At 43.0% G+C, this 18,563-nt stretch overlaps 1 protein-coding gene across 1 annotated transcript in view; it reads right to left on the reverse strand.

Moving 5' to 3' along the window:
* Positions 1 to 424: 424 nt before the first annotated feature.
* Positions 425 to 18,563, reverse strand: part of OTOA (otoancorin) — a 53,372-nt gene continuing 35,233 nt past the window's right edge. Inside the window, exons 23-29 of the mRNA XM_038763239.1 lie at positions 17,949 to 18,104; positions 12,942 to 13,084; positions 11,844 to 11,980; positions 10,487 to 10,584; positions 7,322 to 7,517; positions 1,911 to 1,977; positions 425 to 1,128 (exon numbers count right to left, since the gene is read on the reverse strand). Coding sequence (XP_038619167.1) covers position 1,128; positions 1,911 to 1,977; positions 7,322 to 7,517; positions 10,487 to 10,584; positions 11,844 to 11,980; positions 12,942 to 13,084; positions 17,949 to 18,104 — 798 coding nt within the window. The 3' untranslated portion in view covers positions 425 to 1,127. The remainder of the gene's footprint in view (positions 1,129 to 1,910; positions 1,978 to 7,321; positions 7,518 to 10,486; positions 10,585 to 11,843; positions 11,981 to 12,941; positions 13,085 to 17,948; positions 18,105 to 18,563) is intronic.

Raw genomic sequence — 18,563 nt, forward strand, 5'->3', positions numbered from 1 at the left:
CTACACCAAGTGAGTGCTCAATAAATGTGATAGATCCAGCGCTTAGTAAAGTGCCTGGCACATAATAAGCACTTAACAAAAACCATTATTGGGCTGAGACAAGAGAAAATATGTGACTGTGTATCAGCATGTAGCTGAAACAGATCGGTTCTTCAGTACTTCAATACTTCAGCATTTCATGCCCAATACTTCAGGAGATGTTGGGTAGGGACTGTCTCTATATGTTGCCAATTTGTGCTTCCCAAGCGCTTAGTACAGTGCTCTGCACATAGTAAGCGCTCAATAAATACGATTGATTGATTGATTGATAAGATAGCACAGAAATCTGTGCTTGTGTGCAGTGCAGTGTAGCTCACTGGTCTCAAAAGACTGTTCACAGGGCAGACAGTAGAGTCACAACTAATATTGACAAATATGCCAAAGATGTTATTGCAAGCTTTATTTTCTGTTATAATATTCTGCTACATATGAAAAAAAACATTTTGTAGACTCGATTTTAAAAGCCTGTCTACCTTTTTCGGAATACATTAAAAATCTGATTTTAAAAATAAGAGCTGGATTTTTATGCTCCATGAAAAGAAAAAGTGTATAATCAGAATCTGAATTTCTATGTGAAACAGCAGTCCTAGATAGTGAGAGAGCAAACTGCCACTTTCCTGATCTAAACAAAGTGGCACAGAATTTCTAAAGAATCACCACAGTAATGCTTTGGGAACCAGCACTCGTTTGCCTTTAAAAATAGGGAACTCTAGCCAAATTATATAGAATGAGAATCTAGTCCACATCTACTTGCCTTTCACAGTTCTCATTAGAAACGAAGTGCATGGAAGCCTTTCTGAGCTCTGATATCCTCCTGTTGCCGCGTGGGGCTAGAGATAACCTGCAGTGTTTTTTTCTTTTAGAAATTACTTCACCAAGGCAAAGAAGATTTATTGGTTCCTCAAAATTGTGCATTGCTGAGCTATCAGTTTGATGTTGCTAAAAAATGATCAACCAAAATTTAAATGCAACTACACTTAATTTCTACAACTGCAAAGCCCAGAGCAACTTCAGAAAAAGTAAATTTTGGTTGCTTAATCAGTAACCTCGCTGAAACGTCTCATAGCATGTCCACCGATATCTAGGCATCTGAAAAAAATTAAATATTATAAAATGTTAAATTTTTTATACGTGAACAACATTGCCACCAAAGCGTCAATTTTTTCCAGGGATATTGGTTATATTCATTGATATTGGTTACATTCATTTATTTTAACTGCTAATAACTGCTGAGTGTAAGTGATATCTAAACACAACCAAGGAAATCAAATCCTCTCCTAAGACAACCTAACTCAAATTGAATTGTTCTTGCTACTTAACATACATTTCTTTGTGATTAATTTTTAAAAATGGATTTTATCACGGGTAGCTTGTAGCTTGTATCTTCTCTATTTCCTAACAGTAAAACTAAACTGTAAGCTCACTGTGGGCCAGGAATGTGCCTGTTATTGTTATATTGTACTCTCCCAAGCGCTCAGTACAGTGCTGTGCACACAGTAAGTGCTCAATAAATACGATTGAATAAATTAATGAACTAACATGGGAGAACGGTACAATCCCCTGTGTAAGTGACAGAAGTAAGACATATGGGCCATTTCTAGCATCTGAACAATTCTCTATTCCTTAATTTTTGAATGTGACTTTTATTCCTGGATTGCCCAAATCCCTGGAGAAAAGCTGGAAATGGGAAAAAGGAAAACATCGTAAGGGAGAAAAGAGGGAACTTTGCCTAGTGGTAATTTCCCCCAAAGAACATCTCTTGGAATCCCCCTGGTATGAAAGCTATTTCTCATGCCACAGCTCATTTAATTTGAATATTGATGGCCCTGTAATTTGATATGAATGAAGGATTTTGCTCCCAATTAACTTACCAATACTTTTCCAACATGACCAACAGTGGCCATAACCAAAGGCTGGAGCTACTGGGGATTGGAGCAGCTGAAAAACAAAACATCAGAGCTATTCACAGCTGACAGGGGAGGATACCCCATTTTACTCATCCTGCTATCAATCAAGCCACATAATCAATACATTTAGAAAATATGATACTCACATAAATCCTTAAGACAGGGCTCACAGTTACGGTTAATTTAAAAATAGACCCAAGGCCTCATTTTAAGAGGTAAAATTTTCCAAGAGTCCTTTAGGACAGGACAGACAACTGAGGTGTGTCAGAGCTATGGGGATGATTGGAATTTTAGTACATGGTAGAAAGCAAGGAGGGTTATTAAATCAATAGTATTTGTTGGGCATCTACTATTGCAGGACACTGCACTAATGAGCATGTGGGACAGTACAGTAGACTGCATAGATATGATCTCTGCCCTCAAAGTCGTATAATCTAGTTGGGAAATAAAGTGCAGGTAGGAGAAAGCAACAGCATATAAAGATATGTACATAAATGCTACAAGGGGGTGGAGCACAAAGAGAACCCAAGTACTGAAGTGGCAGTTGGGGAGGGGAGGGAAGAGACTAATCAGGGAAGGCCTTCTAGATAAAATGTGATTTCAGATGGGTTTAGAAAATGGACGAGAGAGTGGCCTGCCAGACCTGAGGGGGGAAGGGAGTTACAGGCAGAGTGGAAAATGTGAACAAGAGGTTGGCAGCAGGAGAGTGGAGAATTAGGCCCAGTGGATATGTTGCCTGGAGAGGTGCAAAGCGGGAAAGGTGAAGTGGAGTGGTAAAAGAGGAAGGATAAGGAGAGTATCTTAAAGCACTCTACCCTCTGCACAGGACTTCTCCCTTCACCTAACAGCCTGTAAGGAGAAGGTAAGGGAGTGAGAAGGAAGATAAGGTCAATGGTGGAATGAACACTACTGAGTGGTTTATTCCCTGATTTTACTCAGTCTCACTCACCAGCAAAACAGTTCCACAAAATATGCTGAGCACGAAAAAGAATAAGAACATTCTTTGGAGGCAAAATAAATCCATTTACTTCACCAAAGGATCTTTTACCGAATGGGGAGGACTCAACGGTAATAGTTGATTACGAATCAGCAAGGAAACCAGTCCTCAGTTACACAGTAACTCAGTGTCCCAGTTTACCGATTACTTCAGTCCATTTGTTGCCCTCTCCTTCCCACTGCCAACATTTTGGGCAATTTAGCATTTACTAATGCTGGCTCAGTGTTAGAACAGGACAAGAAGAGTGAAATTAAACCATAGCATCTCTCTGTTAGCACTAATAAAAGATTTATTAAAGTACTGGTTTATTTGAGATTCAGTATTATCCATGTCATCGCTTCCCCGCATTAATACAGATCTAAAAATCACTAAGTGACCTTGGGCAAGTCTTCTTTGTCACTCAAGTTACTTCATCTGTAAAATGGGGATTAATATCGTGAGCCCCAAGTGGAACTTGTACTGTGTCCAATCTGATTAGCTTGTACCTACCCCAGCACTTAGTACCCTGCCCGGGATATAGTAAGTGAGTGCTTAATAAATACCATAAAAAGTCCTTTATCTTCCTCACCCCTCTTCCTAGTCATAAGTGTAACTACTAAATGCCCAGTACTTAAGTAGGAAGTATCTAGATAGCCTAGAAAGCAACTCATCCTCCCTTGCATGCCACATAAAATCCTTATCATTTCAGCAAACATTGCAATAAATGATTAACTTCCAACACTTGGGAGGCCTGGGACAGGAGCGGGGAAGTGTGCCAGTTCAGGCATGCCTCTGTGTTTTAATGCAGAGCAGGTGACTCAGGCTACTGTTTTTTTCTTCCTCTTTCCCCCCTAGGAATATGGGAGAGTGGCCAGGGCTGGCCTTACCTATATTTTCTTTTACATCATCATCATCATCAATCGTATTTATTGAGCGCTTACTGTGTGCAGAGCACTGTACTAAGAGCTTGGGAAGTACAAGTTGACAACATATAGAGACGGTCCCTACCCTACAGCGGGCTCACAGTCTAGAAGGGGGAGACAGACAACAAAACAAAACATATTAACAAAATAAAATAAATAGAATAAATATGTACACATAAAATAGAGTAATAAATACGTACCAACATATATACATATATACAGGTGCTGTGGGGAGGGAAAGGAGGTAAGGCGGGGGGATGGGGGGGGAGAGGAAGGAGGGGGCTCAGTCTGGGAAGGCCTCCTGGAGGAGGTGAGCTCTCAGTAGGGCTTTGAAGGCTCAGTAGGGCTTTTATATGCTTTTTACGTGCTTTTACATGCTGATACACTTCTTGTACCTTGAATGTTATTTTGCCATTAGTGTTACTTGGTGTTTATTTCATTATCTAGCCTGCACAATAATAACCCAAAGCAATTTCGATATGGTCAGTATCTATTAATAGAGGAAGAGGAAGAAAACATTTCATTTTGCAGGTCTGTGATATCTAATACTAATAAGAATTACGGTACTTGTTAAGCACTTACAATGTGCATGGAATGGTGGGAGTCATCGTAGATTCTCATCCCAGCTCCACCACTTGTCTGCTGTGAGCCCCACGTGGGATAGGGACTGTGTCCAACCCGATTTGCCTGTATCCACCCCAGAGCTTAGTACAGTGCCCGGCACATAGTAAGCACTTCACAAATACCATAATTATCATGATTAATTTTATTATGTGGCAAGCATTGTTCTAAGCGCTGGGGTAGATATAAATTAATCAGGTTGGACACAATCCCTGTCCCACATGGGGCTCATACTCTTAACCCCCATTTTATAGACGAGTTAACTGAGGCCCAGAGAAGTGAAGTGACTTGTCCAAGGTGACACAGCAGACAAGTATCAGAGCTGGGATTAGAACCCAGGTCATGGTTTAGTGGATAAAGCACGGGTCTGAAAGCCCGAAGGACCGGGGTTATAAACCTGCCACTGCCGCTTGTCTGCTGTGTCACCTTGAGCAAGTCACATAACTTCTCTATGCCTCAGTTACCTCATCTGTAAAATGGCGATTAAGTCTGTGAGCCCCACACAGGACACGGACTGTGTCCAACTTGATTACCTTGCGCTACCCCAGAGAAGAGTACAATGCCTGGCACATAGTAACTGCTTAACAAGTACCATATGGCAGTGAAAACTAATGGAAAACGTCTAAAGCAAACACAAATCTCCTGTGGAAGAAGAAGCAAGATTAAGGGCAAAAAGCATGGAAGGATTTTTCCTTTCCTGCGACGTTTGTACCTAAGTAATAGCCAGTCAAAGCTAAGACAGGAATAGGAATTCTGCAAGCTGGTTGTCCTGTCCTATTTCATTCCACTAACTTATCCCTATGACACCTGCTACATCTTCTAGGGTCACATGGGGTCAGAGGGCACCTAAGGCTTAGGACCTCCCTCAACAAAGCACCATTAATCTTGTGGTGCTCAGAAGTTACCACACCTTGGAGTCTGTCTGTATTGATGCTGCCATTGTTGATCCCACAAAGACTGCCCAAAGAAGCTCCAGTTTGCTGATGCTGATCTGTTGGGCTGTCACTGCTGTAGCAAGGAAGCTCTCACGATAGGCAAAAGCAAACCAATTAGCAGCAGAGGGGCCGCTGGAAGTTGAGGCTGCATTAAGTAAGTAGTGGCGATGCGTGGATATCATGCAAATAATAATAATAATAATAATGGCATTTATTAAGCGCTTACTATGTGCAAAGCACTGTTCTAAGCACTGGGGGGGATACAAGGTGATCAAGCCCATGGGGCTTACAGTCTTCAACCCCATTTGACAGATGAGGGAACTAAGGCACAGAGAAGTGAAGTGACTTGCCTAAAATCACACAGCAGACAAGTGGCGAAATGGGGATTTGAACCCATGACCTCTGACTCCAAAGCCCGTGCTCTTTCCACTGAGCCATGCTGCTTCTCATGGCACAGGACGGACAACCCTGAGGAATAGGTAGTCACTAGTTGCCTGGTACTTAGGGGAACCACGACATGAGGTGCTTTCAAAGCCCTTATTGATGGAGCCGGAGTTATAGGGATCCAGCTTTTATTTCTACCCTGGGTTTTGTATCTTGTTGCTACAAAGCTATTCAAGCACTTAGTACAGTGCTCAGCACACAGTAAGTGCTCAATAAATATGACTGAATTAATATTCTAAAGTCATATTTTTCACAATCTTGTGGGTCAGCTCCCCCTATGTCAACATGGCCATTTCTGGCAAGTTGTCCACTTGTCCTTCGCGTCGTCCCCTACACACAAACACACACACACACATGCACACACGCACGCACACACTATCTTTCCTGAAACTATAACCCCAAACTTTGGTTTTCCCGGGATGATGGCTGTTTATTTTGGTAATAAGAGGCACAGGAAGGAGGGCAAGACCAATACCGAAAAGATCTGAACAGCAGAGCAGAGGAAGATGAACTTAAACAGACGTTCAGCAGCCAAACCATTTAGATCCCTCCAAAGAGATGCCAGTCAGGGAGAGGGAGAGTCAGATGGCAGTGACAGCCTGAATGTGGGAATAATTTAGCAAGGATACTTGAATTTTCCTCCTGCTCCCTTAGTTACCTGCTGACAGAGACTCCTCCATTCATTACTGTGAGAAATGCTAAGGCCTTTTAAAACAACTACAGTTGAAACCCAGGAGTCTAAATCAACTACAAAGTGATTTCAATTTTGATTTTTCTATGGTTGTCATTTCTTGTTTTCCTCCTCTTTCTCAATTCCCCATTATCACTGAACCGAATTTCCTCCAATCAACCATATTTATTGACTACTGTACTATGCCCTTGGGAGGGAATACAACACAACAGAATTAGCAGATATGTTGCCTGCCCATAATGAGCTTACACTAAGAGGAAATGGGAAAGAGGGGGAGGACAAGACACAATTCCCATAAATGGGTGGCCAGGTTGGAGAAAAGAAGGGAAGGATCATTTGAAATCTTTGTCAGGGCAGTAATAACCTTCAAATCACAGTTTGGCTCTGGGTTCTCATCTGCCTACTTCAGTGCCCTTATATTATTCATAATAATAATAGTGGTACTTATAAAATGCTTACTATGTTCCAAGCACTGTTCTAAGCGCTGGGGTAGATACAAATTAATCAGGTTGGACACAGTCTCTATCCCGCATGGGGCTCACACTCTTGATCCCCATTTTACAGATATGGGAACTGAGGCCCAGAAAAGTGAAGTGACTTACCCAAGGTCACACAGCAGACACGTGGCAGGACCAGGATTAGAACCAAGGTCCTTGAGACTCCCAAGCCCGTGCTCTACCCACTAAGCCACGCTGCTTCTGCTGCTTCCCCGTATACTCGTTTAGAGGGAGGGATTCCCTTTAATGGCCCCATGTGTGGGTCCCCAGGAATGTGGCTTTGCTCACAGTTGGAAGCAGGGCCAGAGATGGATCTTGTAGTACTTTCGCTCACTGAAGCATCGTCTTGGAAACGAGTCCTGGCTCCATCCAGCGCTAGCTGGAGACTGTGCAGCTGCGGCGTGTTGAGATGCCTGCGCTGTGACCCTGTCACCGAGGCTGCATTCTCCGGGCCCAAGTTTGCGATCTGCTCTGGGGAGAGCTCCTGGAAGAGTGGAAAGCGGAACAGCACCCTCAAAGGGGTTCCTTCTGAATTCAGCCTCTCAACTGCAAGTATGGAGGTTAGAACAGTGTTGCTTTTTTGTCTTAATTAGCATCAAAATCAGAGCATACAGACCCCAGAATAGTTACTTTCCCCACTCTTACATTCATTTGATTAACATTTCTTAAGTGCACTGAGAGTGTGTTGCTTTGCACTATGCTAGTCTAGGGATGGTTGACAAGGGTTCCGTTATGGCCTTGCTGACTTCTATTTTGGCCAAAGTAAAATAGTTGTGTTGTCCCCACCCTGGTGTCCTCAGCTGGTGACCCTCCCCACTCCCTGACTTCAACCGCACCAGCCTCCCTGCCTCTCTTTAAACTCTCCTGCCCCCCCATCACTGTCATTCAAATTTGGGGGTTCCCATTTTCCCATGCCTCTCATGCACTCACCCACCATCCTTCCATCCTCCCCACCACATCCCTACAGTTCTCTCGGTGATCGCCTTTCAACCCATGCTAGGTGCTACTTTAACACATCTGTTTTTTGGCTGGCCCGTTCCCCACTTGCAGTCCTGAAGCATGCCACAGCCACGGTGCCAGGCCCGGGCCGGACAGATTGAGGAGGGAGAGAAGGCTTGGGAGGGCCTCTCCCATCCTGTCCCACCTGGTCCAGTCCCAGGAACGCAGCTAGGGAAAGTGACAACTGCAGCCACGAGGACAAATAAAGTTTAAAAAACATTTACAAGTAATGTTGGGTTGGGGAGGAATAGGATAGTCATGAGCATGGAGGTCAGGTTTGAGGGCATGGAAGGGCAGGAGGAATGGGGTACATGGGAGCCATTGAGAATGGAAAGTAAACTTAACGCCAAAAGTGGGGGATAATTTATAAAGGGGCCAGAGGAGGAGGAGGAGCAGGAGAGACTGGGTGCGAATGTGGGGTGCCTGATCCCCAACTGGGGGTGCCAGGGTGGGATGGCATGACCATTTTACTTCTGCTGAAGACAAAGTTGGCCCCATTGTTGCCCTACTTACACAACATAGCCATGAGCATCAGCAGCCTAAAGAAGAACTTAAGTCACTGGCAAAATTTCCATTTTCACTTACATTTTTACCTTCCCCTAGCCAATTTTATTTTATGTCTTGAATTTATAGGTACACCAATCAATCAATCAATCAGTGATACTTATGGAGTGCAGAGCACTGAACTAAGTCCATGGGAAAGTATAATACAATAGATTTGGTAGATATCATCACTGGTATTTTTTGAGCTCTTACTGTGGCGGAGCGATGTACCAAGCACTTACAAGTGTGTTGTACAATACAACAGAGTTGGTAGACACTTTTCCTGTCCACAACGAGTTTACAATCCCTGTTTCTCAAGGAGATTACACCCATGTTAATTTGCATGATTGAGTTTAATCATTACTTTATTCACTCTGACTTCGAAGTGCAATTTCCAGGAGAAACCAGGGTATATATCCGCAAATCCACTTTGAATAGAACTATTCTGGTGAAAAGGTGAATTCTTTCTTTTTTTATGTGTGTGTGGTGGGGGTTATGATATTTGCTAAGCACATAATATTTGCTAGGCATTGTACCAAGCACTGGGATACATTTAAGATAATCAGGTTGGGGACAGCCAACCCCTGCCTCGCCTCCTCCGTCTATTCTGTGTGGGTCGCCTGTGCCCCCGGCCATCTCCCTCCCTCCTTCCCGGAGATCATTGTGAGCCCACTGTTGGGTAGGGACTGTCTCTATGTGTTGCCAATTTGTACTTCCCAAGCGCTTAGTACAGTGCTCTGCACGTAGTAAGCACTCAATAAATACAATTGATGATGATGATGATGACAGTCTATGTCCCATGAGGGGCTCACAGTTCTAATCCCCATTTTACCAATGAGGTAACTGAGGCACAGAAAAGTTAAATGGCTTGCCCAAGGTCACACAGCAGGGATTCGAATCAGGTCCTTCTGACTTCTAGGCCCTTGCTCTATCCACTAGGCCATACTATTTCTCAACTAAACTCTCAGATCTTCCTGGGCTCCTTCCTTAAGCCTGAAGAGATAACAATAATAATAATGATGGCATTTGTTAGCATTTACTATGTGTGAAGCACTGCTCTAAGTGCTGGAGGGGATACAAGGTGATCAGATTGTCCCATGTGCAGCTCACAGTCTTAATCCCCATTTTACAGATGAGGTAACTGAGGCTCAGAGAAGTTAAGTGACTTGTCCAAGGTCACACAGCAGACATGGGGTGGAGCCGGGATTAGAACCCATGACTTCTGACTCCCAAGCCCGGGCTCTTTCCACTGAACTACGCTGCTTCTCTTCATTTTGAAGAGAATATAAATTCTGATTTATAGTATATAGAATATAGCACTACATCCTTTTTTGGCAACCATTACTTCTAAAAGAGATGGGATCAATGGTGAACAAAATATCAGTAACTTAACTGATAGGATAGGATAGGGCAGGATTCCTAGCACCATTCTGGGCAGAGTGCTCTCAATTTTGACACCAGATTTTTATTTGACTCCAGATAGGAGGCCTTCACAGAGTGTAAAATCATTTCCAAGTCACTTCACTTAGTAGTATTTTCATCTCTAGACTGTAAGTTCTTTATGGGCAGGGAATGCATCCGCTAATTTTGTTGTACTGTACTCTCCCAAGCGTTTAGTACAGTGTTCTGCACATAGTAAGTACTGATTGACTGATATTACTTTGTACAGGTCCAAAGTAGAGCCCTTTCCTAAAAGTTTCTAGTTTCTACCACTTTGGGAAAAGGAGTATACCACATTTCTAGCACTAGCTTATCCATATCCATGAGGGCTCATAATGTCCTCATGGTAAGGAAGTCAGACTACACTCTTCCTGCTTTATTTTAGGCTTTATTTGGAGAAGCCCCATACCACCATAAGCCCCATGAAAAGTGGGTCACACCCACATTTTCTCATCAGCATTCATCACTTACTTTAAATACTTCATCAGGAATGCACTTTATTGCTGTTGGCTGGAAGTATGGCATCAAGTCCTTGTCCAAAACTTTTAATTCTTCCTTAGTTAATCCAGCTACGGAAAAGAAAATCAGGAATAGCTCTGGTTGTGCCATTGAGAGCTGAAATTTTGATTTATAGTACATAGAATACAGCACTACATCCTTTCTGAGCAACCATTATTTCTAAAAGACCTCTGCAACATCGTACCAGCAAGACCAACCTTAGAGTAATCGAATAAAACCATGGAGTCCTTGTTGACCAAATCCACAAAGTTCAAATATATCTTCCAAAAGTGGAAATTCACCTGTTATACTCTCCCAAGTTCTTCGCACACTATTTTGAACACAGTAAGCACTCAACAAATAACATCAACTGACTGATTCAAAAGCGAACCGCAATCAGTTGAACAAGGGAGGTGGTCTTTGATAACGTATGTGCCTATAAAAGTTGGTGTTATTATGGCCTATCATAACAATAATGATAATAATCATAATGGGGGAAATCATTAAATTATTTAAACTCTTTCCCTTACCAGGGATATGAAGGATATGAATTAGAAAACAAGCAAGCTATAACTACTGTCACCTCAGTAAACAAGTTGGCCACAAATGTAATCATGATGGGGGAAATCATTAAATTATTTAAACTCTTTCCCTTAACAGGGATATGAAGGATATGAATTAGAAAACAACCAAGCTATAACTACTGTCACCTCAGTAAACAAGTTGGCCGCAAATATACTGAGGAAAAGTTTGATTTTCTTCACTAATACTTTCAATTCAAACCATATTGTTTTTGCTCTAGGAACCACCATTACATCTTAATTATGATACCTGTTAAATGTTTTCTGTGTGCCAAGCACTGCACTTAGCACTGAGGTAAGTCAAGATAATCAGGTTGGACACAGTCTCTGTCCCACATGGGGCTCCCAGGCTCAGTAGGGACATCTCTTCTGCAGGATTTAAATATTACTGGCTTTATGTAGAGCTGATTGACTGAAGAGAGCCTTCAATAATCACTGGGAAACATATCATGATATGGGCAGGAAAGAGATAAAAATAACTATATATTTAGGGAAGCAGCACGGTGTAATGGATAACGCATGGGCCTGGGGGTCAGAAAGTCATGGGTTCTAATCCCAGCTCTGTGACTTGTCTGCTGTGTGAGCTTGGGCAAGTCACTTCACTTCTCTGGACCTCAGTTACCTCACCTGTAAAATGGGAATTGAGACTGAGAAATCAGTAAGGTTCATTGCCACTATTGAGGACTCCAGAAAAGGAGAAAAGAAAATAGAAAGGATGGTCTTGGATACAAACATAAACTTCATGTTACCTGCGATTGTCCCAATCTCATGAACTACAGAACTGTTCCACTTAGTTGGATGCCCAAACACATCCTCTGCTTTCTTCTTAAAACCCTCCAAGACAGGAGCGCTGCACAACAAGGTGCCAATCCTGGCTGCCACAGCACTAGGGAAGGGGTAAATTTGGCAAAATTAATTCTGCTCATCTGCAAGAAAATGTACTCAGCAAATCCAGGACGAAGTCAGCCAAATCCAAGTGCATTGAACACACAACTAGAAACAGAACACATCTCGACTTTCTTCCTTACACTTTTAAACATAAAGGTCCCTCAGACTGAGAAGGATCATCTTCTCAGCTGTGAAGAAAGGATTTTAGCTGAACATTTCATTGCAGTTTAAGGCAATTGCTGCAGAGGAAACACAGGTGGGCAATCACAGGAGACTAGAAAGAAAAATTACATTATCAAATTAATGGTTAATCACCAATTTTTTAAAAAGTGGTATTTAAGTTCTGACTATGTGCTAGGCACTTTTCTCAGCGTTGGGGTAGATACAAGGTAATCAGGTTGGACACAGTCCTTTTAGACTGTGAGCCCACTGTTAGGTAGGGACTGTCTCTATATGTTGCCAACTTGTACTTCCCAAGCGCTTAGTACAGTGCTCTGCACACAGTAAGCGCTCAATAAATACGATTGATTGATACCTTGTCCCACGCGGGGCTCACAGTCTTAATCCCCATTTTTCAGATGAGGTAACTGAGGCACAGAGAAGCAAAGTGACTTGCCCAAAGTCACACAGCAGACAAGGGGCAGAGCTGGGATTAGAACCCAGGCCCTTCTGACTCCCAAGCCCATGCTCTATCCACTAGGCACACTGCTTCTCTAGAAAGAGGAAATGTGCTTAATCTACAGTGGGAATACTTTAGAGTAGAATAAAATATATAGTGTATATATTCCCACAGTGCATGAGGGACATTGCTCCCTGAAAAAGGTTACGGAGAGAAGCCAGGAAACTTTCTTTCCTAGAAAGCAAGTAAAACAGGATAGATTCTCATTTGCCTGGGCTGGGTTATCAAAGTTCTGGCCCGGAGGTAGTAGGATTGATTAGATTACTTAATATCGATTAACCTGAATTCTGCGGTCCGTATCAATGGGATTTCAGCAGCCTTAAGAGCACATAGGTTCATACCAAGTCCTACTAAATCAAAACTCTTCAGTTCCGGGACTCTTTGATGAGAATCTTCCAGAAACCCTCGCAGAATGGATCTAGCCTGCGAAGATCATATGAGAGAAATGTGAGATAGTAAACCTTACTTAGGACTCTCCTGCTAGGATCAATTTACCTCCAAAATTGAATAATCTGATCATTACTAAGCAATTTGATGGTAGTTAACCTCTAGTCTGTAAGCTCGCTGTGGGAGGGGAACATGTCTTCTAACTCTGTTATACTGTACTCTTTCTAGCACTTAGTACAGTGCCCTGCACACAGTAAGCACTCAATAAATACAATTGACCGACTGATTGGAGTCTCCTGTCAGGAACAGCAGATGAGACTTCAGAACTGAGAACCTGCTCAGAAGAACTGATTGCAGTTCTATCTTAAAATTGTGATATTTGTTAAGCGCTTACTATGTGCAAAGCACTGTTCTAAGTGCTGGGGAGGTTACAAGGTGATCAGGTTGTCCCATAGGGGGCTCACCGTTTTAATCCCCATTTTACAGATGAGGTAACTGAGGCACAGAGAAGTTAAGTGACTTGCCCAAAGTCACACAGCTGACAGTTGGCGGAGCTGGGATTTGAACCCATGACCTCTGACTCCAAAGCCCATGCTCTTTCCACTGAGCCACGCTGCTTCTCTGATGTGCCAAGCACTGTATTGAGAGCTAGGGTAGACGCAAAATAGTCCTGTCAGACACAGCCTCTCTCCCACATGGGGCTTACAGCTTAGGTAGGAAGGAAAGCAGATATTTAATCCCCGTTTTACAGATGATGAAACGGGGGCACAGAGAAGTTAAGTGACTTGCCCAAAGTGGCACAGTAGCCAAGTGGTGGGAGTCGGGATTAGAACCCAGGTCCTCTGATTTCCAGGCCCCTGCTCTTTCCGTAAACCACACTGGTGGTGGTTTGTGCAGCTCCATTCACATTCTCTCGTCCTTACCAGTCATGGGAAGCACCATGGCATAGTGGATAGAGCATGGACCTGAGAGCCAGAAGGTCATGGGTTCTAATCCCAGCTCTGCCACTTGTCTGCTGGGTGGCCTTAGGCAAGTCAATTCACTTCTCGGAGCCTCAGTTACCTCCTCTGTAAAATGGGGATTAAGACTGCAGGGCCTGTGTCCAACCCGATTTGCTTATATCCACCCCAGTGCTTAACAGTGCCTGGCACATAGTAAGAAATGTAACAAAAACACATTTGCTAGTGCTCAGTAAATGTGCATAATAAATACAACAAATAATAAATACCACAATTATTATTATTACGTTCTCACTGGGATACAGAGTGAAACAAATAGTCAAACATGGTGGAGCACATTTTTACCAATATTAACGAGATACAGAATCAAGACTAGAACTCAGGCCTCCTGATTTCCAGACCTCTTTCCAATAGATCAGCAGCAGAGCGAAACCAGGTCAATGGCTCACTGAAGTTATTCTTCTATGAGTGCTGCGGATTTTCAATGCCAAAATGGCTACTTGCTTTCTGACTCAATTTTCAAAACTGCCCTCACTAAATCCAGGCACGACTAATAACCAATTAAATTCCTCTGAGAGCAAAGAGGGAAAAGAGGGTTTCTTTAGGCTAGTATCTCATCAGTGCTTGATTTTAGGGGAGACATGTTTCTATTTTGTGCCCCAGTGTCTTTATCTCTAAATGGAGTCATCAGTACTCTGTCCATTTCAAAGGGATTATGTGAGGATTAAATTCTTCATGAGAAAAAGGAGGGTTTTTTTTAAAACCAAATAAGTTCAAATTGAAGTTATCAAAAAAAAGGGTATGTGAAAACGAGTGTTAATTACCTCAGATTAAGTTTTTTAAATGCTCAATGTTTTGGCAGGATTGGCCAAAACCTGTCCAGAAGATTGAAGAAAACTTGTATTTTCAATTTAGTTCCTATTGGGCAGATGTTAAATATTCCATGAAATAGCACCCTCCACTAACTGATGTCCTTTTGGCAATTCCAGCAGTAGCTTCCCAGAATTTATTATTATTATTATTATTATTGTCAATATAATAATATTTGTTAAGCAATTACTATGTGCCAAGCATTGGGGTAGATACAAGTTAGACTGTGAGCCCACTGTTGGGTAGGGACCGTCTCTTTATGTTGCCAATTTGTACTTCCCAAGCGCTTAGTACAGTGCTCTGCACACAGTAAGCGTTCAATAAATACGATTGAATGAATGAATACAAGTTAATTATGCCAGACACAGTCTCTGTACCACTTGGGGCTCAGGGTCTAGATGGGAGAGAGAAAAGGTACTGAATTCCTAATTTACAGATAAGGAAGCTGAAGCACAGAGATGTTACATTCATTCACTCGTTCATTCAATAGTATTTATTGAGTGCTTACTGTGTGCAGTAAGTCTAGAAGGGGGAGGCAGACAACAAAACAAAACATGTGGACAGGTGTCAAGTCATCAGAATAAATAAAAATAAAGCTAGATGCACATCATTAACAAAATAAATAGAATAGCAAATATGTACAAGTAAAATGGACTAATAAATCTATACATATATATAAACATAAACATAATAAATAAACAGAAACAGAAAGGTGCTGTGGGGAGGTGAAAGAGGTAGGGTGGGGAGGATGGGGAGGAGGAGAGGAAAAAGGTGGCTCAGTCTGGGAAGGCCTCCTGGAGGAGGTGAGCTCTCAATTGGGCTTTGAAGGGAGTAAGAGAGCTAGCTTGGTGGATATGCAGAGGGAGGGCATTCCAGGCCACGGGGAGGACGTGGGCCAGGAGTCGACGGCGGGACAGGTGAGAACGAGGCACAGTGAGGAGGTTAGTGGCAGAGGAGCGGAGGGTGCGGGCTGGGCTGTAGAAGGAGAGAAGGGAGGTGAGGTAGGAGGGGCGAGGGGATGGAGTGCCTTGAAGCCGAGAGTGAGGAGTTTTGGGTTGATGCCTAGGTTGACAGGCAGCCATTGGAGATTTTTGAGGAGGGGAGTAACATGCCCAGAGCATTTCTGCACAAAGATGATCTGTAGCGTGAAGTATAGACTGAAGTGGGGAGAGACAGGAGGATGGGAGATCAGAGAGGAGGCTGTTGCAGTAATACAGTTGGGATAGGATGAGAGATTGAACCAACAAGGTAGCCGTTTGCACGGAGAGGAAAGGGCAGATCTTGGCGATGCTGCAGAGGTGAGACCGGCAGGTTTTGGTGACGGATTGGATGTGAGGGGTGAACGAGAGAGCGGGGTCGAGGATGACATCATGACTTGCCCAAGGTCACACAGCCGACAAGTGGCAGAGCTGGGATTAGAACCCAGGACCTCCAACTCTCAGACCTCTGCTCTTGCCACTAAGCCACACCGCTTCTTTATAAAGACTTAAGTCAATAATAATTGTGGTATTTGTTAAGCACTTACTAGATTTTGTGATATTTGTTAAACACTTAGTAATAAGGCCTGGGATAGATAGAATGTGATCAGCTCAAACACAGTCCCTGATCCAGAAGGGGCTGTTAGACATGAAGAACTTCCAGAATGCACATGCTATTAAACACTGATCCTCACATTCACACCCAAACTCTGCCCTCCCCGTGACTCTCTCATCACTGTAGACAGTACCACCATCCTCCCTACCTCACAAGCCCATAACCTAAATCATTCAATCACCTTGCCCTCTCCTACCTTACCTCCTTGATTTCTTACTGCAACTCAGCCCATACACTTCACTCCTCTAACGCCAACTTACTCTACCTCTATCTCATCTATCTCACCACCAACCTCTGGCCCACATCCTGCCACTGGCCTGGAACCCTACATGTACTTCCCAAACGCTTAATACAGTGCTCTGCACACAGTAAGCGCTCAATAAATACGATTGAATGAATGAATGAATGAAATCCAACAGACAATCGCTCTTCCCACCTTCAAAGCTTTATTAAAAGCACACCTCCTCCAAGAGGCCTTCCCCGACTAAACCCTCATTTCCGCTTCTCCCACTTCCTCTGCAACACCCTTGCTGTTCGATTTTCAGCCTTAATTCACCCCTCCCTCAGCCCCACAGCACTTATGTACATATACATTATTTATTTATTTATATTAATATCTGTCTACTCCTCTAGACTGTATGCTTTTTGCAGGCAGGGAACATGTCTACCAACTCGGTTATATTGTACTCTCCCAAGCTCTTAGTACAGTGCTATACACAGAGTAACCAACTCAATAAATACGGTTGACTGATTACTGCAGGATATTGGGAACCCTTTAGAGATAATAATAATAATGGTACTTGTTAAGCTCTTACTACGTGTCAAACACTGTTCTAAGTGCTGGGGCGGATACAAGATAATCAGGTTGGATAGAGTCCTTGTCCCACATGGGACTCACAATCTAAGTAAGGGGGAGTAGGATTTAATCCCCATTTTGCAGATGAGGAAACTGAGGCACAGATAAGTTAAGTGATTTGCTCAAGGTCACATACAGCAGACCACTGGTAGAACCAGGATTAGAGCCCAGGTCTTCTGAATCCCCGGCCCAAGGCCATGCTGCTTCCCAAGGAATAAGAAAGATAGCCACCTGCATGGGTTAGTACAGATGAAGTACTACCTGGAGGTTACTGCTTCATTGATGGATGGATTGATTGATTGGAGGCTGAAAGATGCAAGGAATTTCTTTTCAGCCTAAACTTCTAGTCTTATGTTCTATGATTCGGTGATCAGAGCCTGCATAGTTGAGGATTCTCTCTGGGGTAGCTGGATAGAAAGTGCTCCCTTGCGAAGAACAAAGTCTTCAGAGAGAATCAATCAATCATATTTACTGAGCACTTACTGTATGAAGAGCACCATACTAAGCCCTTGGGAAAGCACAGTATAACAGAGTTGGTAGACAAGTTCCCTGCCTATGACGAACCAGAAGTCCCTTTGCAGGGCTCCCTGGTTGCATTAAATTTTCAGTGAATGCTATTTACCTGTTCAGGTGTCCATTCTGTCTGCTGACTCAGTGCAGCAACTGTGTCGATGGACTTCAGGTCTAATTCTTCAATCTCACTTTCATTCAGAGTCAGAGCAATACGCCCCAAGGAGATGATCTGATGGTTTTTCCAATAAGGTGGACTATCCCAAGCCTTAAAAAAACAAATCCAGATGTTAACTGATTTGAAATGAAGTCTAGGACTTCATTTTCCACAGAGTAATAGCTGGCACAGCCACGGTAGTTGAAAATGCCCATGTACACAGGACCTAAAATAAATCATATACATGAGCCTGAGGCACTGAATAAACCTCTCCTCCTCCTTTCTGATGCCATTCTGTTTAGGTTTTAATGGAATTTTTGTTTGAATACAATTCTTGTGTTGCTGGAGGTAGAGCTTACAGAGGGCAGATAAGTTGGAGTGAATTAGGATAGCTGCTAAGAGGGGAAAGGAGTTGAACGCCACATTTGCAAGTTGGTGGATAATTCTGCTGCCCGAAGAGGTTCGGAAATCTTCCGAAAGGATTAATACTTTAACAACAGAAGATACTCTCCCCAGCTCAGTATCGGGGCAAGCCCAACCCAGGTACTACTACTAGGAAGGGAAGAAGGG

The sequence above is a fragment of the Tachyglossus aculeatus genome, chromosome 21 (genome assembly GCF_015852505.1).
Source record: "Tachyglossus aculeatus isolate mTacAcu1 chromosome 21, mTacAcu1.pri, whole genome shotgun sequence".
In the NCBI taxonomy this organism is placed as follows: domain Eukaryota; kingdom Metazoa; phylum Chordata; class Mammalia; order Monotremata; family Tachyglossidae; genus Tachyglossus; species Tachyglossus aculeatus.